Source organism: Aedes aegypti, chromosome 3 (assembly GCF_002204515.2).
Source record: "Aedes aegypti strain LVP_AGWG chromosome 3, AaegL5.0 Primary Assembly, whole genome shotgun sequence".
NCBI lineage: Eukaryota > Metazoa > Arthropoda > Insecta > Diptera > Culicidae > Aedes > Aedes aegypti.
The window spans coordinates 266412815-266437203 of NC_035109.1; the positions used below are offsets into that span (position 1 = coordinate 266412815).

At 42.2% G+C, this 24389-nt stretch overlaps 1 protein-coding gene across 5 annotated transcripts in view; it reads left to right on the top strand.

The window, feature by feature from the left end:
- The window catches only part of LOC5573733 (zinc finger protein jing homolog), a 337954-nt gene extending 314043 nt beyond the window's left edge, over positions 1 to 23911 (top strand). For 4 of the 5 annotated variants that reach the window (XM_021848706.1, XM_021848707.1, XM_021848708.1 and 1 more), the window contains 4 exons: positions 5413 to 9577; positions 9645 to 9786; positions 9858 to 10035; positions 22529 to 23911. In XM_021848706.1, coding sequence (XP_021704398.1) covers positions 5489 to 9577; positions 9645 to 9786; positions 9858 to 10035; positions 22529 to 23003 — 4884 coding nt within the window. In that variant the 5' untranslated portion in view covers positions 5413 to 5488 and the 3' untranslated portion in view covers positions 23004 to 23911. The remainder of the gene's footprint in view (positions 1 to 5412; positions 9578 to 9644; positions 9787 to 9857; positions 10036 to 22528) is intronic. The other variant, XM_001654710.2, reaches the window with a different exon arrangement.
- Positions 23912 to 24389: the final 478 nt, after the last annotated feature.

Genomic DNA, 24389 nt, shown 5'->3' on the forward strand with positions numbered 1-24389 from the left:
GTTTGAAAAGGTAATTTTGAACAGAATGATGGTCCACATCAATGAAAATTCATTTTTTTTACCAAAGAACAGTTCGGATTTCGACATGGACATTCGTCCAGTGGACGAATCGTCCACTCATCAACTTTTACGTGTAACAAATTTGATTCATTCCAACAAACCTGAAAGTTATTCTACTGGTCTTGCTCTTCTAGCTGAAGGCTTGATTGTCAAATCGTACACTTAAGGTCAATTATCAGAACTCCAAGCCTGCAAGATTTGCTGTAGGAGCTGGGGTTCGTCAAGGAGGCATTTTGGGGCCAATATTACACAATATGTTCACATCTGACTTACCTGAATTACCACAGGGATGTCAAAAATCATTGCTTGCGGAATACACAGGCCACAGGGAAGATTGCGAAAAAGTTTAAATATTTTTTATTCATACTTGCAAAAATGGAAGGTTTCTCCTAATGCTTCCAAAACTCAAATAATAATATTCTCACATAAATCAAAAGCTCTTTATTTGAAAACTTCAAGTAGTAAAAGATCGCCTTAGATAATTGAAGAATCCTTAAATTTTAACATTTTATTGTTATTAAGTGGAAGCTATAATAAAAACCACGTGGAACTGTGGTGAGTGAGTGAGAATGGCCGATTCATCCGGCCCGGGTGTAAAAAATTGTCCCACGTGGTGCGTTTCGAACGTAAGACGTCAGCTTCTCGTGAGGTTGACGCCCGACCAAAAGTTCTTCTTTTTCCCTTACATCACGATAATCTTATATACATAGCTATCTACAGCACGTAGGCCTACGTATTCACCATCAGTCGGTGGATTATCACTTTTGTTTTGACCATGAGGCCCGGTGGCGCGGCTTCTGAATGACGCTTGTGAAGCGAACATGACTCTAACAAGAAGAGTACGCGTATAAGGGAAGGGTTCTTCTAATCTCGTAAGGCGGCGGAGGCGGAGTGTGGCGTCGCGCTGAAATTTCTCCTCTCCAATGGTGAATGAATCGGTGGCGAAGGAACCCAAACACGCAAAAGGTCATGTGCCCAAAATCGTCCCAGACGGGTTTATTGATTTTCCTCACATTTTTGGGGACACGCTTTGGACTGGCGTGTCGGGTCGTGTAGTTAATTTAGTTAGGTGATTAGAATTCTATTAATACATCTTGAAAGTCATTGGTCACCAAAAATCAGTAAAATTGCTTCTAATGGATGCGAAGCAAAAGTATCAATAACCATAAAATTAAGTGAACTAAACCTTTTGATCGTATATTACCTTTAACAAACGTTCAGTTTTTTCGTCATAAGTAAGCAATCTTTGAAGGTTTCCGGCAATACGCAACAGTCATTTTTCTTTGTGATTTGAAGGAAACCTCGATTTCCCCAATGGAGTTCAAGATTATTTATTTAGTTGGTGTTACATCAATTAATTTGATAAAACCTCGTTAACGATGTTACGCCAATTTACTCGGTCCATGGCTGTGTCTCTCCAACTTCGATTTTGGCCCACGTTCTCCAGATCTTGTTGCACCTGATCAAGCCACCTCGCTCGCTGTGCTCCTCGCCTTCTTGTGCCAACCGGATTCGACAACGAACACCATTTTTGCAGGATTGTTGTCCGGTAGTCTTGCAACATGCCCTGCCCAGCGCACCCTTCCGGCTTTCGCAACCTTCTGGATACTGGGTTCGCCGAAGAGCCTAGCGAGCTCGTGGTTCATTCTCCGCCGCCACACACCGTTTTCCTGTACTCCGCCAAAGATCGTCCTAAGCACCTTTCGTTCGAACACTCAAAGTGCTTGCAGGTCCACTTCAAGCATGGTCCATGCTTCATGTCCATAGAGGACCACCGGTCTTATAAGCGTTTTGTACATGGTACATTTGGTGCGAGGGTGAATCTTTCTCGACCGCAGCTTCTTCTGGAGCCCATAGTAGGCGCAACTTCCACTGATGATGCGTCTCCGTATTTCACGACTAACGTTGTTATCAGCCGTTAACAAGGATCCGAGGTAGACGAACTCATCAACCACCTTAAAAGTATCCCCGTCTATCGTAACACTGCTTCCCAGGCGGGCTCTGTCGCGCTCGGTTCCGCCTATCAGCATGTACTTTGTTTTTGACGCATTCACAACCAGGCCGACTTTTGTCGCTTCACGTTTCAGGCGGGTGTACAGGTCTGCCACCGTTCCAAATGTTCTGCCGACAATATCCATATCATCCGCGAAGCAAACAAATTAGCTGGATCTTGTGAAAATCGTACCTCGGTTATTGAACCCGGCTCTCCGCATGACACCTTCTAGCGCGATGTTGAACAGCAGGCACGAAAGTCCATCACCCTGTCGCAGTCCCCGGCGGGATTCGAACGAACTGGAATGTTCGCCCAAAATCTTCACGCTATTCTGCACACCGTCCATCGTTGCTCTTATTAGTCTTGTGAGGTTCCCGGGAAAGCTGTACTCGTCCATGATTTTCCATAGCTCTTCGCGGTCGATGCTATCATAAGCCGCTTTGAAATCGATGAACAAGTGATGCGTTGGGACTTGGTATTCACGGCATTTTTGGAGGATTTGCCGTACAGTGAAGATTTGGTCCGTTGTCGAGCGGCCGTTGATGAAACCAGCTTGATAACTTCCCACAAACTCATTTGTTATTGGTGATAGACGACGGAAGATAATCTGGGATAACACTTTGTAGGCGGCATTCAGGATAGTGATCGCACGATAGTTTTCACATTCCAGTTTGTCGCCCTTCTTGTAGATGGGGCATATGACCCCTTGCTTCCACTCCTCCAGCAGCTGTTCCGTTTCCCAGATTCTGACAATCAGCCGGTGCAGACAGGCTGCCAACCTCTCCGGGCCCATTTTGATGAGTTGAGCTCCAATACCATCCTTACCAGCGGCCTTGTTATTCTTGAGCTAGTTGATGGCATCCTTAACTTCCCTCAATGTGGGGGCAGGTTGGTTTCCTTCATCCGCCGTGCTGACGTAGCCACTTCCTCCGCTGTCGTGACCCTCGGCGCCTGTGTTCTCCGTGCCATTCAGGTGTTCATCGTAGTGCTGCTTCCACCTTTCAATCACCTCACGTCCGTCCGTCAAGATGCTTCCGTCCTTATCCCTACACATTTCGGCTCGCGGCACGAAGCCTTTTCGGGATGCGTTATGCTTCTCGTAGAACTTTCGCGTTTCTTGTGAACGATGGAGTTCAAGATCTCCTGTCTAAATCCTACGAATTGGAGACAACTGATCACGATTGGTGGCACCCACGGTGTACTATATTAGGAAGGTGATATATTCCGAAAACTGACAGCTACTTGACGACGTCATTCCTATCCACCTCGAACAAATTTGCGAAAAAAACGACCTAGTGGTCCGGAAGGTATATGCATATGGTACGATAGGAGTGACGTCACATGTTTTCAACCAAACTTGATATTTACATCAGTAAAGAGCCTGCCTGGTTAATTTATATGCCGTGGTGGCACCCTTTGTTTCCTCACTTGAATCAAAAAGCCTGGGCTAGAGACTGCATCGATTTGATGTTCCGATAATTTGTCTTAAGGCTAAGTAGCCCGTCATTCGTTTTGGCATCAATGATGACTATTCATCTTGCATTTAAAAGTGATGAAACTTAGCCTTGATAGTTTATATTGACTTGAAAAAAAATTACTGTACGCGCTGACATGTATAAAGTATGCTGATACTTTTTCAGGTGTGTCAGTGCAAAACCAACTGATTTTCTTTGATTCGAAATCGGGAGATGAATTAGCAACAATCATCAACGACGCGTACAAATTTCAATGACGGCCTACTTCGCATTAAGCGCGAATTCCGGAAAAACGTCCTTTCTTCCATTTTTGCCACACAGCTAAAAATATGTTGTAAATTTAAGTTTATTTTCATGCACATATTTGGAGCATCAAAATAAACCTAAATTTCAACGACCAATCCATTATTTTTCAATCAAATTCACTTTAAATTTACACGATCATGTAATATTCAACCATTTATACTTGAAAATTGGATGTATATTCATTTAAATTTACATGATGCTGTAACAACACACGAATTTGATTTATTTTTACAGTAGACTTCAGTTTACATCACATTGAAAATTAAATATTTTTTTCTGTGCACATTTAGTGACAGTTTCAAAAACCTTTTTTTTAAGGAATTTGTTAAATCAGAAATTCACCCTTACTCTTGTTGGTAGTTGCGATCATATTCAGCGCATAAACAAAAAAAGTGACCTTCTAAGAGGTTTTTTTTTTCCCGAGACGGTGTCCAAGAAGGATTACCACTGCTAGCATTCGCTAACGGGCCCAACGAAAAATCGGAGGCACGGGTCCTAACAAGGATCGTAAAGGGATCAATATTAAAAAAAAAAAACAGTGCTGAAAATACTGTTTTCGGAGCACTGTTTTATTGCTTTAGTTTTTAAAAACAAAGAATTTGTGTACGCACAACACGAGTTTTTCGATTAATTTTATTAAACTTCTACTGTTCTCTTCTTTTACAAGTCGTTCTAGGAATCTCATCCGATTTAGGAGTATTCCGCAATGAGATACAAAACTCATCCGTTCTTAGTCCCAATATCCCTATTCAGAAATAGCAGCAGTTTACGACCTACCTGTTCACTTCGCTAATTTACGACCTTACACCTCGAACAGAGACATGAAAGTTCCCGCCAATTTGCAATTTTTCGTTCATAGCGCGCGTAAGATGCATGGGAAAAAAAAGGTGAAATTCCATAAAAGTTCCAACCGACAACCAAAAACCACGGAATTCTTCCCAGAAGCGCACGGTAACCGGTTTATGGCACCGGACGGAGCGCGAATTTTTTCGCTAGGATCCGTCTGTGACATCACATCGAAATTTGGCAAAAAATTAGCATAAGTTAATATCCACCGTTCGACCATTTTATTGTCGCGCTTTGCCCGAATCTAATCTCAAATTCCTAACACAGTGTCTTGCGTTTGTTGACCCGGGAGCGGAAGCTATGAGCGTCTCCGTTAAATTTTCTAGACCGGTTTCTATTTACAACCTGTCTAAATATAGATAGAGGCCAAGACAGGATCATTTCTTCCCGTCGTCAAATTCCAGTCACGTTCTGGATACCACACTGACAACCGCGTCTTCGCGGGTTAAACTGTAGCCCCAAAACCATCCTACGGATTTCCGCTTCAAGCGGAGGGATTTCAATGCTCATAATCTCAATTCTGTTTGGTTATCTTCTACACGTCTTCGCTATTTCTTTTTTCTCGGCAAACATTGAGAGCGCATGGCTCATTCAGGTGGCTTCCATTCCATTCATCCTATCGTTTTGGATATTATCCAGCGTGCGTTTCGGTTGTTGCTGCGGTGGCTTTATCGTAAGAAGTTGTGTATCGGCAAACGTTTCTAATGCTTACGTTTTCTCGTTTCATTGCAGCTCGGGAGCTTCTAAGACCAATGTAGGAAGATGAATGGCAGCAACGGAACGATCCTAGGTTAAGTCCGGCAGTTCAATGCAGCATCAATCGCTGTCTGTGCGAAACAGCAGCGGAATCAGTGGCAACAGGGACGAGAACTTTCCGTCAGTCCGGTCCTCGAAAGTCACCGTCAAAACGGCTTCCATAAGCGCAAAGATGGCCCCTCATACGCAGGGTTCAAATCTAACGATCAAACAGCAATATCAACCCCACCAGTGGCCATGGAACACAAGCAACAACACCAACGCTACCAATAGCAATAATGTCCAATCAAATAACAACTCAAGCACAGCCACTAGCAATAGTTCTACCAACAGTAACAATTCACCTGCAGTCAATACTCCGACGACGCAAAATCAATCACAACCCACTACACAGCAATCGAACACTGCCTTGGTTGCGGCAGCCGCAGCTGGAACCCTCTCGGTAACTGCGGTCAACAAGCTGAAGCGCTTACAACCGACGACCCACTCGGAGGCCAGCACCAACACTAGAAGCAATAGCACCAACACCATTGCCAGCGGTGCCAAGCGAATACGAACCACCAATGTGGAGAAGGTTAACAAATCGGTCGGCACCAATACGACAGGCCTTTCGGGACCGCCAGGACTAGTGGCAGTTGGTTCGAGTCTGACAACCTCTGCCGCAAATGCAACCACTACCAAAAAACTCACCCAGATGGCAATCGTCGCCGCCAGCAACACCAGCCATCACCATCAGCAGATCTCAACCGCCGGTACGACGACGACCACTATTACGAAGAACGCGAAAAACTTCACTGCCAGCGGAAATGCCGACCTCTGCAACGCGAACAAGATAACAGGTTACTTCAAGTCCCAAATGAAAACCACCAACACATTTAATAATCTTAAGAAAAATATTAAAACTATAGCGGGACGAGCCACTACGTTGAAGACGACAACGGCCTCCTCCACGACGACGGCAACAGCGGAAGCAGAAGCAGAAATCACCACTACCACCGAACTGATGACAACAACATCCACGGTGCTGCAGCAGAAAAGTATCATCAAGACCGGCCCGGTCAAAACCTCCAACGCGGCCAGCTTAGAGAAATACCTCAACCTCCTACAGCAACAGCAAGCAACCTCCATAACTCCAGCTACTACGCTGAAGAAGGTCGAACGAAAGACTGCGCGAATAGCACCAACAGTGTCGCTTACCCGCAAAGTTAGTCACTCACCTCAGGGAGGTCTCGGAGTTGGACAACCCAAAAAGCCGGTCACAATTGCACCTCGAACTTCCGATCCCAAGTTGAGCATCAACTACAACCAACAGATGGTTGCCACGACCGCCACCTCCGCTATTTCAACCGGCAATCAACTCATCAAACAGCAGGATCAACAGTTGGTTAAGTCACCTCAATCAACCGTCTTGCTCACCACCATACGAATTCCCCAACAACAGCAGCAGCATCAACAGTCCACTCAAACGCAACAACAAACCAGTCAAAATCAGTCACAGCCACAGCAGAATCAAACACAGGCTCAACTTCAAGCACAACAACAGTTCAAACAGGTTGTTCAACAGCAACTCCAACTGAGTAGTCCTCCCCGGACGCCAACCAAGCTAGGCTCGGCTGTGTTCCAGTTTCATCCGCAAACGACCACCGTCATGCCAAATCTGGTACAGATACCGAATCTCGTACCAACCCAACCGGTTTCGTCGGCGGCTGCCAAACTGAACGCCCCGGTAGTCGCATCCTCAACTACCAGCAGTCCAACCACTGCCAATCTGGTGATGAACAACGCCACACATGGACTGACGGCCACCAGACTGAACAACGGAACCACACAGCTTTACATGAATGGTGCTGTCATCAAGCTGCACCAAATTCAGCAGCAACAGCAGCAGGCAATTGGCACTGCAGGACAGCAAGCACCAACCCCACAGCAGAGCCTGCCCATGGATTCGGCGACAGTCAGCATGGGTCTCAATGGTCTACTCACCAAGTCTGCAACTTTATCGACTGCAGCTAGCACCATCAGCACAAATCAACCCGCACATCAGGCCAAAGCGTTCACCCTCCACGCTCAAAAACCAACTCAGCTTTACCAACAGGCGAACACATCTACGGCTACGGCCTACACCCCACAGCCGTTCTTCATGGCTCCTAGTGGACAAATCCTCCTCAACACAGCCGCTCTCCCCACCATGCTGACTTCCGCGAGTCTTCAACAAGCCCTGGTACAAGCGGCTCAAGCCAACATCCCAGCGCTGCATCCACTTCAACCCAGTCAACCTCAATCAACTCAGTTACCAAATATCACTGCCATCATCCAGCAGCAACAACAACAGCAGCAACAGCAACAAATGCTGCCAAATTTCCACCAATTGCTGGCCAACATCCCACAAGCGGTGCTCCAAAACCTGCAATCAACAACCAAACTCGGTCAAACACCTCAGTTCGTTCCTATTCCCTCAAATCTATTCCTTAACCCGCAAAACCCCGTCTACACCAGCAGTCCGTCCTCATCATCCTTCACTTCCCCAATTACCATTTCAACGTCGACGCTCCCCTCCGGATCAACCACCATCTCACAGCCCCTCTCCCCACCGCCCCTCGTGGCAACGGTACCAACCTACACCACCACTGCCAAACCCATCATGAATACCTTGAACAATCAGAAGATCATCATAGCTTCTGCTACTAGCACCACTTCCTCCAAACCACCGCCGCCGATCAAGCCGATCTCCAGCACCGAACCTCCCAAACTAGTTCCAGTGCAGTTGAACAAACCGTCGATCTCAATCACCCCCGTCATATCGAATCCTCCCAAACTAGTCCCACCATCCGCTCCGATTCCGAAGCTTGTGCTATCGGCATCAGTTGCAACCAAAGCCACATCCACCACCCCCATCAAGGACAAACCAAAACCCAATCTACCCATGTCTGAGCCGCCAGCATTAGCTCCGGCGTCCTGCACTCCGCCTCTTCTGACTGCGCCGGCACCGCTTCCGGTAGCATCCGTTCCATCGCCCGTCCTCTCTCCGCGGGCCATAGACAACAAGTCACCGCCAGCTCTCAACCCACTGAGTCTGGACTGCGGCAGTAGCAACGACAGTGGCATCGTTGCCAACTCCAGCGACACCGAGGACAAATCCCTCACAATCGACCTCTGCTCGCCGGGATCTCCCGACTCCACGCCGCAGAAAAAGGACGAGGAATCTCGCCAAGAGTCGACACCATCACCAGTCCCATCACCGTCACCATTATCTGAACCTCCAGTCATTCCTGCCGAATCAGAACCTGAACCGGAGCCGGAGCCGGAGCTGGAACCAGAGCCGGAGATGGAACCCGAACCGGAAACAGAACCGGAGCCAGAGGTAGAACCAGAGCCGGAAGATGAGCCCCATCTCGAAGAACCAAAAATTGACGAGTCCTCTGAAGCCGTTGAGCTTCCCGAACTGGAGGACCCGCAACCATCCCCTCCATTGCCTTGCGAGCTACCACCACCTCCGACTATCGAAACCGACCTACTGGACACCCTCAGCCTACCTCCCAGCCAAAAATCCCCCAAGAGCTTACTCCTGGAGCAAATCAAGCTCAAGCTACCGGATCAACCGGACGACCAACCGCAAGAATCGATGTCCTCCGATCAGGACTACAGCAACCAAAGCCCGCTGGATGAATCCAGCCCTACTGGATCGGCCGAACCGTCCGAATCTCAAAGGTCCACTACGCCGGTCGACATGTCGCCTCCGAGCATAGAAACCGATTTCCTAAACACCCCCCAGATGACGGAGAGTGCGAAGAGCCCCATCCTGTCGCAGCCAAAAACCATCCGCTTCCCAGCCCAGAATGGAGTGCACCACAACTTTGGCCGAAAAGGTTTCCGGCGTCTGTCGGACGGCCGGTTGTTCGGGGTGTGCTATTGGAGCAACTGTGACGCCCAGTTCGACACCAGCTCAAAGCTGTTGGACCATCTGCAGATCCAGCACGTCAACACCCAGACGGGACCGTTCGCTTGCCTCTGGGATGGCTGCAAGGTGCACAACAAGGAGTCGTGCAGTCGACGCTGGTTGGAACGGCACGTCCTGTCGCACGGCGGTTCCAAACCACACAAATGTATTGTGGCCGGGTGCGGGATGCGGTTCGGATCCCAGGTAAGATTGTTCCTCGATTGTAGGCTATGAATTGCCGTTGACTGACGATAAAATTCCTGTTTTATAGCTTGCACTGGAGAAGCACGTCAATCATCACTTCAACAACACGGATAACGCCAGCGCAGGCAAACGATCATCGGATCCACCCCTTCCCAAGGTTCTTCGCAAGACTGGCAAAAAGCTACGATATCGACGTCAACCGTGGTCAGGTAAGCGTTGAACACCGGGGTTCCTCAGCGAAAACAATCCTTAATTCTGTGCGGTTTGTGTCGTCCAACAGCTCGACGGTTTGACTTTTTCGATATCGGAGTGATGGAAGGGCTGCAGCACAGACTGATCATGGCCGGCAGTGTGGCCAGTGCTCGTCGGGGCACGGTGACGTTCCGGGGACAGGCCGCAGGACGGCGGGTCACCGGATTTGGAGCGGAGGTGTTTGTCAAGTGGTACCCGCGGGAAATGTAAGTAGATTTTTGTTTTGCGCTTAGATATAGTTGAAAACCGATGACAATACACACTTTCCTGAATGGAAATCAGAAACACAGCACAAAAATTGCGAATATCGTTATCCGGAGGTATATTGATCTATTTCAACCTGTCTTCAAGAATAAGAAGACTTATTTTCTATTGGTTTTCTGAACTTATGATTGAATTGAAAATTGTTGATGTGGATTACAAAGGTAACTTATCAATCTGCTTCCGGTTTACGTACTTATGAATGAATAACTCGAAAATGAACCTTTAAAATTTGTTATATCTATTATAAATCTCAGAGCAATCACAATTGTGAATCAATAGATCTTTAAATCATCTCCAAGAAGCGCAATTACTCCTTATTCAAACCAGGCTATTTTAATATTGATCTGTTGTAGATTTTCATAGCACACTTTATTTATTACGCCGACTTTCAGCAGATTGATTGGCAGCAACAGAGAAATCGTCGATTTTTACTATGTATTTATTTTTCCGGAAAAATTAACAAAGATGCGATAAAATCGTCATTAAGAATAATGGAAAATGCAGACAAAACACTTTTCTCAAAATTAGACCTAAATATGAATATGAATATGTTTATAGCTATACATACATTATATAAACCCCCATTGAGAGCTAGACGAGTAAGTGGCTAGCTATTCCCATTTGATCAATGATAATCGATTTCTACCCTTTTTCACCTTTAGAAACCCATGGATTTTCTGATTACTTTCTCATACTAAAAACTTGCCATCCAGATTTCGTAACGACAGATTTTGTTCTCAGATGTCCGATGCAGATTAACGTCGACACAACATGGAAGTTTCAATCTTCCACCGTATTACTTCTTTGTTGAATTGTCATATTTGTGAACATATGTTGAATTTTTAGACTGCGAAATATTTAGGTCTTATAAATGTTTAGACCATCAATCAATCCATGTGGTAATATTTACTAGATGTTTCCATTTTCTCCCAACATTTCCCCTTAGAGAATGTATTTTCCACATGAATTTCTTCCTTAGATTAGCTCCGAAGCTGCGGACTGAGTGCCATCAGTGATTTCGTACTTTTTTTTCTATTTCAATCAACTAACATCAATCATAATTTGACCAATCGTTATTCAACATCAGCTTCATTCAATTCAAATACAGTTTTCCGTGGATAGAAGTCTGATTGTTCGCAGCTATTTTCTGTGATACGTCACGACCGTTTCGTGACTATCGTATCATTTATCAATTCCGTGCACAAGTTTTACAATTTTGAGATTCTCCCAGACGATTTCTTCAAGAAATATTATTCTTCCAAGTCTCGCGTAACATTACTAAAGGACCTATCTAACATTGAGAGGCTCTCTTTGTTTACTTTCTCTTTCATTAATAACTGAATCACATTAATCTCAGAAGTTGCTTTTTTTTGTATGAAACGCTAGTCAAGGAAATTGACTTTCGATCTATAGTGAAAAACTTCCCAAAATCTTTAGTATTCTACTGTTATAATCAAAAGCGAACGAGAGAGGAGAGAATCTCTCATTTGTACATAGGTCCTTTAGTAATGTTCCGCGAGAAGTATTCGTTCAGAAAAATCATCCTCCCTCTAGGGATTGTATCATATGTTATGCCATGGATTATTTCTGGAATTTTTTTACGATTCCTTTGGGATTATTTCTAAAGGTTTGTTCAAGGATTGCTCGTAGGATTCCTACAGCAATTGTTCCTGGAATCCTGCCAAGAGTTTCTCCAGAGATTTGTACCATAACTTCATCTAAAAATCACCCAGAAATTATCTGTGTGTCTATCAATCTATTCTTTGAGGGTTCCTTAAAAAATACTCTATTGATTGTTGCAGGAATGTATGCTAAGATTCTTGCATAGATTCACGCAAAAATGTATATTTCCAAGGGAAATTTCTACAACTATTCCTGTAAGGATTTTTTATGTTCTTCATTGATTCTTGCCGGATTCTTTTCAGGATTTTGCTCATATTTTACAGAGGTCTTCGAAGGATTTTTTTTAATTGTTTCTTCCCAATCTCCTGTAATGATTTATCCTAGAATTTTTTTGAAAATTCCCGCCGAAATATCTCCAGGGGTTGCTTTATCAGATCTCCCCAGAGATCTATCTGAATTTTTAAGGCACTCTTCTGTGTGTTGCTTCTTCATGCGTTAAAGCATATATTTTTTCGGGAATCACCAACAGTTTTTCAGAGATTCCTTAAATGATTTTCTAGGAATTTATTCAGATTTTACGCCATGAATTCCTCCAGGAAAGCTTTAAGAAATTTCTTCAGAGATTACATAAGGGATGTTTATATTAATTCCCTCAAGGCACCTTCTAGCGATTAAACCAGAGATTATTCCAGAAAACTCCTCAATGATGTGCTTTATGTATGTAATTCATCCAACATTTCACACAAGATGTCATTTATCAATTCTTCAAAGGGTATCTCCAGGAATACTATAACAATTGAATTTACATGATTTCTATTGAAATTATAAAGACTGGACTTGGAAAAAATGAGATACACAAAAATGATCACAAAAAATCTTTTTAAATCGAATAATTCTCAAATGTTCAGGTATTGAATAACTATATATTAGCTATGTTTTGGCATAATTTATTTAATTCATTACACGTGGTGAAGATGGACAAATTATGGGTGAAATTATGAAAAAAATCCACGTGCACGGCACATTAAAGTTAAATGATTTAATAACCATGCGGATTGGATTACCGAAAAGCTCAATATATGTGTTAATATAATTTATTTATTGATAATATAATTTATTTATTGAATTTCCTCCCCAAAGCTGAATGCTCGTACACTTCTCTTAACACTGCTCATGAGATCTTTGGCGAGGCTTTGCCCATCTTTCTTACACAATTGTTCCCAGTTTTTCTTCAAAGCTTCATCGGTTATGAATGTTTTTCCGCTTTTCTTCAAATTCTTCTTCATTATCGCCCAAAACTTTTCGATCAGACGAAGTTATGTTGTATTTGGCGGGTTCGCCTCCTTCGGGGCCACATTAACGTCCACAAAGCGAATGTGTCAATCCATTACAGGATTGACGTAATCCGGCCAGAACAGCGTGGGACCACGGTGAGAGCGGAGGAAGCAAGCGCTTCTGCAAGCATTTATTATTATGCGGGTTGTAACGAACGGCTTGCTGTACCGTCCGCACTCTCAGAACACCTGCCACAACAGGTACTTCTTCGCGAGTTTGTCCATCTTTCTCTTCCGGAACCTCCATGCGGGACGTACCGACAAAAAACTCGAGGCCGGGGATTTGTTTGGTGTCCGCCTTGATGTATGTCTCATCGTCCATGACGAGACAGCCTGGCTTTATCAGCCACTCACAGTACAGCTTCCGCGCAAGCAAATTTGGCCTGCGTGTTTTGCTTGTCAGTCCGGTTTGGCGCCTTTCTGACCTTAAAAACACGCAGCCCAGCCCGCTTCATGGTCTGTTGGACGAACAACTTCGACGAATTGACCTTTTTGGTCACGTCTCGGGTGGAAAGGTTCGGGTTATTGTTAAAGTATTGCCTTATCTCCCACGCCTTCTCTGGGTTTCGGTTTTCGACCGCTTCCAGCGCGCCGCTTGATGGTCTTTGTTTCCTGGAACACAACGTGGAACACGGTGGCCTTTTGCCGATCCATCTGTGCGACTGACTGCCCAGGATTATCGATCACCGCGCCCAAGATTTGCTGGCGTAGCTCTTTTTGTTTTGAATGGATCTTGAAAACTACTTGACAAATCGCGATAACATTGTGCACACATAAACATAACACTCTAACTAATATTACCCAAAATTTCATTAATTTTTAGCCACACGCTAAAAAGTTACACCCAAAACAAAATGTTGCATTTTTTTCCGAGTTGAATCTTTACTCACACAAAAAATGATTTTTTGGTAGTCTGGAACAGTAGCGTAGCTAGGTAGGTGCGGTTGACATAAGGCCCCGGGTTCTTAGAGTTCCCAAAATCATAACGAAAATTTTTCATAGCAGCAGAAATGTATGTTTTAAAAAACTAAAATGCGTTCAGGCTTGCATAGCAGGTTTGAGGGAGACCTGAATTGGTAATGCTTTTAAAAAGAATTTCAACTGGGAATTCTTCCTAAATGTTGAGTTCTTTCAACGACTATTAAGGGCTTCAAATGCTACAGAAATTATTCCTGTAATTTATCTAATAATCGGTTTCTTCACCACCGCTTAGGCCTTAAGGCCCAAACGCAATGATAGCGGAACGGCGACGGAAAGCGGTACCGGTTCGCCAGCATGAATCACACCATCTCAACTGAGCTGTCAACGTACGGAAGTGAACCAATACTGAGTCGACAAGCATGTTATAGTTCACGCTGGTGAACCGGTTCCGCTTTCCGTTCCGCTATCATTGCGTTTGGACCTTTAAACCTGGTCTAATCGTATGGGTAAACGTGGTTTACGACTTAATCGAAGGTGAAGAAATCGGCCCTAAGAGCTCTACTAAATTTAATATTAGCATATTTCCAGATCGCATAGAAAAAATATATTAAATATCATATCCTAGAAAATAATAGACAATAATGCTCTGACCTTTCGTGACTATCGTATCATTTATCAATTCCGTGCACAAGTTTTACAATTTTGAGATTCTCCCAGACGATTTCTTCAAGAAATATTATTCTTCCAAGTCTCGCGTAACATTACTAAAGGACCTATCTAACATTGAGAGGCTCTCTTTGTTTACTTTCTCTTTCATTAATAACTGAATCACATTAATCTCAGAAGTTGCTTTTTTTTGTATGAAACGCTAGTCAAGGAAATTGACTTTCGATCTATAGTGAAAAACTTCCCAAAATCTTTAGTATTCTACTGTTATAATCAAAAGCGAACGAGAGAGGAGAGAATCTCTCATTTGTACATAGGTCCTTTAGTAATGTTCCGCGAGAAGTATTCGTTCAGAAAAATCATCCTCCCTCTAGGGATTGTATCATATGTTATGCCATGGATTATTTCTGGAATTTTTTTACGATTCCTTTGGGATTATTTCTAAAGGTTTGTTCAAGGATTGCTCGTAGGATTCCTACAGCAATTGTTCCTGGAATCCTGCCAAGAGTTTCTCCAGAGATTTGTACCATAACTTCATCTAAAAATCACCCAGAAATTATCTGTGTGTCTATCAATCTATTCTTTGAGGGTTCCTTAAAAAATACTCTATTGATTGTTGCAGGAATGTATGCTAAGATTCTTGCATAGATTCACGCAAAAATGTATATTTCCAAGGGAAATTTCTACAACTATTCCTGTAAGGATTTTTTATGTTCTTCATTGATTCTTGCCGGATTCTTTTCAGGATTTTGCTCATATTTTACAGAGGTCTTCGAAGGATTTTTTTTAATTGTTTCTTCCCAATCTCCTGTAATGATTTATCCTAGAATTTTTTTGAAAATTCCCGCCGAAATATCTCCAGGGGTTGCTTTATCAGATCTCCCCAGAGATCTATCTGAATTTTTAAGGCACTCTTCTGTGTGTTGCTTCTTCATGCGTTAAAGCATATATTTTTTCGGGAATCACCAACAGTTTTTCAGAGATTCCTTAAATGATTTTCTAGGAATTTATTCAGATTTTACGCCATGAATTCCTCCAGGAAAGCTTTAAGAAATTTCTTCAGAGATTACATAAGGGATGTTTATATTAATTCCCTCAAGGCACCTTCTAGCGATTAAACCAGAGATTATTCCAGAAAACTCCTCAATGATGTGCTTTATGTATGTAATTCATCCAACATTTCACACAAGATGTCATTTATCAATTCTTCAAAGGGTATCTCCAGGAATACTATAACAATTGAATTTACATGATTTCTATTGAAATTATAAAGACTGGACTTGGAAAAAATGAGATACACAAAAATGATCACAAAAAATCTTTTTAAATCGAATAATTCTCAAATGTTCAGGTATTGAATAACTATATATTAGCTATGTTTTGGCATAATTTATTTAATTCATTACACGTGGTGAAGATGGACAAATTATGGGTGAAATTATGAAAAAAATCCACGTGCACGGCACATTAAAGTTAAATGATTTAATAACCATGCGGATTGGATTACCGAAAAGCTCAATATATGTGTTAATATAATTTATTTATTGATAATATAATTTATTTATTGAATTTCCTCCCCAAAGCTGAATGCTCGTACACTTCTCTTAACACTGCTCATGAGATCTTTGGCGAGGCTTTGCCCATCTTTCTTACACAATTGTTCCCAGTTTTTCTTCAAAGCTTCATCGGTTATGAATGTTTTTCCGCTTTTCTTCAAATTCTTCTTCATTATCGCCCAAAACTTTTCGATCAGACGAAGTTATGTTGTATTTGGCGGGTTCGCCTCCTTCGGGGCCACATTAACGTCCACAAAGCGAATGTGTCAATCCATTACAGGATTGACGTAATCCGGCCAGAACAGCGTGGGACCACGGTGAGAGCGGAGGAAGCAAGCGCTTCTGCAAGCATTTATTATTATGCGGGTTGTAACGAACGGCTTGCTGTACCGTCCGCACTCTCAGAACACCTGCCACAACAGGTACTTCTTCGCGAGTTTGTCCATCTTTCTCTTCCGGAACCTCCATGCGGGACGTACCGACAAAAAACTCGAGGCCGGGGATTTGTTTGGTGTCCGCCTTGATGTATGTCTCATCGTCCATGACGAGACAGCCTGGCTTTATCAGCCACTCACAGTACAGCTTCCGCGCAAGCAAATTTGGCCTGCGTGTTTTGCTTGTCAGTCCGGTTTGGCGCCTTTCTGACCTTAAAAACACGCAGCCCAGCCCGCTTCATGGTCTGTTGGACGAACAACTTCGACGAATTGACCTTTTTGGTCACGTCTCGGGTGGAAAGGTTCGGGTTATTGTTAAAGTATTGCCTTATCTCCCACGCCTTCTCTGGGTTTCGGTTTTCGACCGCTTCCAGCGCGCCGCTTGATGGTCTTTGTTTCCTGGAACACAACGTGGAACACGGTGGCCTTTTGCCGATCCATCTGTGCGACTGACTGCCCAGGATTATCGATCACCGCGCCCAAGATTTGCTGGCGTAGCTCTTTTTGTTTTGAATGGATCTTGAAAACTACTTGACAAATCGCGATAACATTGTGCACACATAAACATAACACTCTAACTAATATTACCCAAAATTTCATTAATTTTTAGCCACACGCTAAAAAGTTACACCCAAAACAAAATGTTGCATTTTTTTCCGAGTTGAATCTTTACTCACACAAAAAATGATTTTTTGGTAGTCTGGAACAGTAGCGTAGCTAGGTAGGTGCGGTTGACATAAGGCCCCGGGTTCTTAGAGTTCCCAAAATCATAACGAAAATTTTTCATAGCAGCAGAAATGTATGTTTTAAAAAACTAAAATGCGTTCAGGCTTGCATAGCAGGTTTGAGGGAGACCTGAATTGGTAATGCTTTTAAAAAGAATTTCAACTGGGAATTCTTCCTAAATGTTGAGTTCTTTCAACGACTATTAAGGGCTTCAAATGCTACAGAAATTATTCCTGTAATTTATCTAATAATCGGTTTCTTCACCACCGCTTAGGCCTTAAGGCCCAAACGCAATGATAGCGGAACGGCGACGGAAAGCGGTACCGGTTCGCCAGCATGAATCACACCATCTCAACTGAGCTGTCAACGTACGGAAGTGAACCAATACTGAGTCGACAAGCATGTTATAGTTCACGCTGGTGAACCGGTTCCGCTTTCCGTTCCGCTATCATTGCGTTTGGACCTTTAAACCTGGTCTAATCGTATGGGTAAACGTGGTTTACGACTTAATCGAAGGTGAAGAAATCGGCCCTAAGAGCTCTACTAAATTTAATATTAGCATATTTCCAGATCGCATAGAAAAAATATATTAAATATCATATCCTAGAAAATAATAGACAATAATGCTCTGACCTTCCGTAAGTGGATGGCGATGAAAACACCTGCCCGAACTTGCCCGATCGTAAGAATGGCCTATACGCAATATTAATTGAAAAAATACAAGCAAAAATCAAATATTACGGTATTTAGCACCATTTTCTTGATAAATGTATGTATCTATTTTAAAAAATAGTAGGCCTTGGAAATGTGACGTCTTCGGCAAAAATTTTCAGCATGAAACAATGAACAACTCTTCCGAAGAAACCATACACTTAAAATGCCATTTGAAAGAAAATGGCATATGAGCCATTTATGCGAATAACGCAAAAAAATATGACTTTATTTCAAAACATCGGTCTCATTGAAAGGATGATTTTTGCTGAAAACACCAAACGTCTATCTCTTTATTCCGAAGAATTACAGGTTGTTTCCGCGTTTTTTTTTCGATTCTTTCCCAGTGTGTGGCGGCTTGGTTCAAGCGAGAATTGGTAAAATAACTGTAGATGTAGTGCATTTGGAACACAGTTGAGAAGCAGGTTCTGTCGTAGTGTAAAGCCAAGAAGAAAAAAAAGGAATTTAAAAAATCATAAAAAATATAAAGTTAGATTAATGATGGGACAATTATCATCAAAAACTTTTCTGTAAAAGTGTTTATACAAAGATATTTGACTAGAAAATATTTAAAAAAATACAGCGTTTAAAGAAATTTTCATGATTTGAAACAAATTAAAAATTTTGGGCAAATTTCCTTAGTTTATTGTAAAATGTGGTAAATATAACGGATTCAAATATTATATTTTTGTATGTACAATATAATACTGAACGAACGAGGTGAATATTTTTGCCGTCATCGAAGTAATGAAATTCCCTCCATTTTTGACAATTGTTGGCTCACTGAAACTGTCAGATTTTTTTCCAACAACTCCTTCTCAAAAACATGTTTTTAGAAAGAGAAAATGCAGGAGCTTAATTTGAAGAAATAAAAAATAGCCGTATTCGATTTTGCCGCCACTTTGGATTCTATCAGAAAAACTGAATTTATATTAGGGGAACTTACGTATTGTCGGCAGCCTAAGCAGTTGAACTTTTAGAAAGGCAATTATACACAACAACAAAGCACAACAATTAACAGGAGACACCTGAACTTCACTTGAGCACACTTCATTTATTAATTATTATGCACAAAACACTATTTTGTTCTCTAAATCCTCTATTTTTCCTCACCAAAGTCACGAGGCACTTGTTCTTTTATCGGCAATGCAATTACTATTGTCGGCAACAAAATTGTTCTCTTCGGCAATCGAAAAGTGTACAAAAACTAGGTTATGTATTGGTAACTTTTCGTATTTGTTGACAATGCCTGAAATTGAACGTCACTCATTATGTTCTACTTGTTGAAAGGGCCAATGCAGAAAAATACAGACTACACTGAGAACAGAATTGTAGTTATAAATTGAATAGCTGAGAGTCATATTGAATACACAACGCCACTAAATTTGTGCAGACTGAGGCGCCGTCCACAAATTACGTAACACTCTAGGGGGAGTGGGAGTAGGCTCAAACGTTGCGGCTCAAACACAAAATTTATTTTTTTCATACAAGACCGTTGCGGAGGGGGGAATGGTCCAACACGATTCTCTTGATTTGTTCTTATTACGTATCAATTCTACACGCGGTGATGTGGACTATAGAAATTTATACATTTTGCCTTAAGAAAGATGGAACGATTATTGCCATACGAAAGCTTTATGCACAGACAAACAGACGTCACACTCTCATCATTGTCCATCGACCTTCTTTTTAACGATCGATTCAAAAATATGGTAGGTGGCCAATCCACCACACGTAGCGCTCGCATCGTTTTTGTTCGTGTTTGATGTTTACACACTACCGCCATCTGTTGGTCCGTCGGCCAAACATACCGATTTTAGCATTGGGCGAACATGTCCTCGTGACTATGATTTTGATCGAGATTTGTTCTAAGTGTTACGTCTGTTTATCTGTGCTTTATGTATCGTTTTAACATCACCCCACATCAAGGCGTCGATAGACGGAATCTATGACAAAAGGTCAAAGGACAGAAGGTCGAAAGACAAAAGGTCGAAAGGACAAAAGGTCGATATGACAAAAGGTCGAAAGGACAAAAGGTCGAAGAACAAAAAATGGTGGCAAAAGTTCGAAAATCTTTTTTCAAAGAAAGAAAAATTTACCACCAAGCAAATCATTTTCGACCTTTTGTTCTTTCGACCTTTTGTTCTTCGACCTTTTGTCTTTCGACCTTTTGTCTTTCAACCTTTTGTCCATTTACCCGATAGACGAGGGGAGTGCGCACGAGCCTATCGATCACAAAGTTCTTGGTTCGATTCCAGGTAACAGGCTTCAAATTTATCCCTCTCATTTATCATTATCACGTCTATCTTTTGATACTATCAAATGATACTTTCACCACAGACAAACAGACGTAACACTTAGAACAAATTTCGATCAAATTCATAGTCACGAGTACGCCCAATACTAAAATCGGTGTGTTTGGCCGACGCGCCAACAGATGGCGGTAGTGAAAAAACGTCAAACACGAACAAAAACGATGCGAGCGCTGCGGGTGGCGGATTGGCCACCTACCATATTTTCGAATCAACCGTTAAAAAGGTAGTCGATGGACAACGATGGGAGTGTGACGTCTGTTTGTCTGTGCTATCACTATGGGTAGTGATAGGGATACTATCACTTCTTGATAAATGATGGATAGAAGATAGACTATATTATCTCTAACAATTGATAGACGGATGGAGATACTATCAGCATTTTTTCATCAGTGATGGATCAAGCATATCTTTATCATCTATCTTTGGGGAAAAATATACTATTTGCAAAATTCTATAGCTACCCCTATCTATCCTATCATTGATACAAATACTGAAACCAAAATCTTGCGCATAATGGGAAAAAGCCAATAAAAATAACTCAAGGTTTGTTCTCATGGATATTATCGGAACGGGCACGACGAGGGAATGACGAGGCAATCAATGTCCGACGCTATTTTGAAATCCAAGATGGCAGCCTCCGGTTTAGTAAAATCATTGAAACCCATGCAATATGGGTATTTTTGGAACGGGCACGATGAGGGGATGACGGAAATCATAAATCATTCATAAATCATGTTTTTGTTCATGTTATGTATTGAGTTACGTTATAAAGAGGTTACGTTATATCGAGGTATGATTGTAATTACAATCCCTAGCTGTTGCTAGGACATGGCCAGAACAAGTCTCGACTGTAGAAACATGTATCGATCTTTTCTAGCGAACCCTAGTCAAGCTTGAACATTCTGGGACTGTTTGGATAGCAGACGAGAAGAAGGCACCCCTTATTGAATGGTACAGATCGGACTCAATTATCCGGGATTCGATTATCCGGAATTTTAGACTCGTCCGAAATTATTCTTATTCTTTTCTTTGATATTCTTATTTTTCAGTTTTTATGCATAAATTTGAGATAATTCATTATCGCAATATACAATATGAATGGTTTGACAGTTTTGGACGTAGGTAGGAATAGGGGGTTTAAAAAAAGCGTTTTTTGTGTAAGCTGGTCAAAAAAAAATCTCTTATCAGAAGCCCTAATGTTCCTAGAAAATAATTTCTGGCGTGCATCATAAAAATATGATAACGAAAAAAGAAAATGTTCTTTGATCGCGAGTTTAAATTTTTCTTTTAGTGATTCGATTATCCGGAGTGAAAAAAAAATCAAGTCCGACCTGTATAGGAATTAATACCTACGTTACAAGTGATTGATACTTCCATAATGTCGAAAATTCAACCCTGAGGCATTTGAAAAACATATGGCTTGCTTCAAAATAAGTCTTTAGTTTACTTTCTAAACATTCCAAAAAATAAAAATTTTCAATATATTTGTGTTGATAAAAACGGAATAAATTGTGAAAGAAATCGGAATGTGACAAAACCGGAACATACCTGTATTGCATGGGTTTTCAATGATTTTACTAATCCGGAGGCCGCCATCTTGGATTTCAACATGGCGTCTAACATCGATTTTCGTCATCCCCTCGTCGCGCCCGTTCCAAAAATACACATATTGCATTGGTTTTCAATGATTCTACCAAACCGGAGGCTGCCATATTGGATTTCAAAATGGCGTTGGATATCGATTTTCGTCATCCCCTCGCCAAATTCCTTTTTTTTTAATTATCCTCAAACTGCCTTAAGAATAGTATAAAGGTATTCTTTAGATTAAGTTGTTTTAAGTTGATATTCCATTAAAAGTTAACCGATGTTTGATGTGCAGTGGAGCGCGATTAAATTTTCGAACATTCTGCATGTCTTCATTTTATTTATATCTGACATTTGAATTCAATGGACTCAGATTTGAATAACTGATCGGTTTTTATCCATCGGTACCAGCAAAGAAAAATCGCATTTATAATTATTGAACAGTGATATAAGTTTTCAAAACCATTATTTTCAACCGCATTCCATTCAAATGATTTCAAGCCATATCATTTCCCGAAACCATTCTCGCGCCTAAACTAATCCATTTCCGTTTGCTTTCATGCAGCATCTCCGACGATTGGATCCCGGAGGCGGAAGTCACCTCAACGAGAGAGATCTCAATCTACGAGCTCAATCCGGACCAGAGGTTCGAGCTGGAAGCGCAACTGAAGACCAATCGGAAGGCCAATGCAGAGTTGCTTTTCTGCCTACACGAGCTCAACCTGAAGCTGCAGGCGGAAGCATCGTCGACCTCGTGCAGCCGAAGTAGCTTCAGTAGCAGCAGCAGTAGTAGCTCGTCCAGTGGATGCAGCAGTGCAAGTAGCAGCCTCATCAGCACCCCCATCCCGTTCAACTCCCGAACGGAGCCGAAGAAGCTCCGGAAACCTCCCAAGCAGTCGTACCAACCGTCGTCGTCCGGTACGACGTCTTCCCTGTCGTCGGTGCTCTCGTCTTCGGCATCTTCTCTGCTCTCGAACGAGAACAGCAGCAGTAGCAGCAGCAGCAGCAGTAGTAGTAGCAGCTCGTCGTCAACTTCCTGACCGACGGTGGCCGCGCCAGCCATGGGCACACCCCGTGGTCCCACTTCGCTGGCCATGGCTATGCTGTCCGGTTCCCTTGCGCAGAAACGGACGCGCAAGGCACTCAGCTGCATTCGCCGGCGTGCAACAACAACTAAAATGCAACAGCTTGACCAGCCCAAGGGTTCGCCTCCCAAAGCGGCCAAGCAGTAGTTTCTAAGGCAAGGTACTCAGGTACCCCCACCCCCAATTGTGTATAGAATGTAACGAAATGAGGTTTCCTTCCTGCGAGGTTGCGAGCAGAGTTCAGGAGCGATAGAATCGATCACTGCGTGTACATAGAAGAAAAGGGAAAATTTTGATTTTCCTGGGCGTTCCTGAAGATTGAGGCAACCGAACAGCGCAAACTGCCGCCGCCATCAATGATTTCGATCCTTCCGTTCTTATTTTTACTTGGGTAAGAACACACGTGTTAGTGCTTAGTTACGCAAAAGTTTGTGTGATTCGTTTAGGTAAATATTTTTTATACATGTAATGGAAGTCATAGCCGAGGTGGAAACAATATTTAAATATTTAGTTGTAACGAAAATCAGGGGAGCTAACTTAACGGCTAAGGGCACGTGGTGAGCGAACGCTCACCAGTGTTACACTCCCGCGCAAACGAGCAGATGATGTGCATTTTTAAGTAAGTCAATCGGTTTTTTTAGATAAATTTTTCGCTTTTTCGAAATGGTTTAGCGAGAGGCACACACACGGTGAGAGAAGTATCACGAATTATGGAATTAAACACATATAGAGTCAAGTGGGGGCGTGAATTAGTTGATCTCAATGAACGTATAAAAGTTTCGGTAACAGAAAAACAGTAAAAATCAAGAATCGTGGTATAGTAATATAATTTTAGAAATACGTTTCTTTATTTCGAGCGAGAATTTAGATTTTATTTATTAGATCCGAATCCGCGTTTTAGCCAGTTGATGATTTTAGGGTCTACTTATTTATAAGTTACCTACGCTAAATATGAATATTTCTCCGCTGAATAGGAAATTCATACGATATTGGTGATTGGTCGAACGTCCATGCCGGAATCCGAACTGCTCATTGACAAAAATTGAAATTTCGTTGATGTGAACCATCATTCTGTTCAAAATAACCTTTTCAAAAAGTTTACTGATGGAGGAAAGCAAACTGATTGGACGATAGCTAGAAGCTTCTGCAGGATTTTTGTCTGGTTTTAAAATTGGAACAACCTTAGCATTTTTCCATTTGTCAGAAATATATGCCAACTGAAAACATTTGTTGAACATATCAACTAAGAATGATAAGCTACTTTCTGGAAGTTTCTTGATGAGGATGTAGAAAATTCCATCATCACCAGGAGCTTTCATATTTTATATTTTTTTAATAATA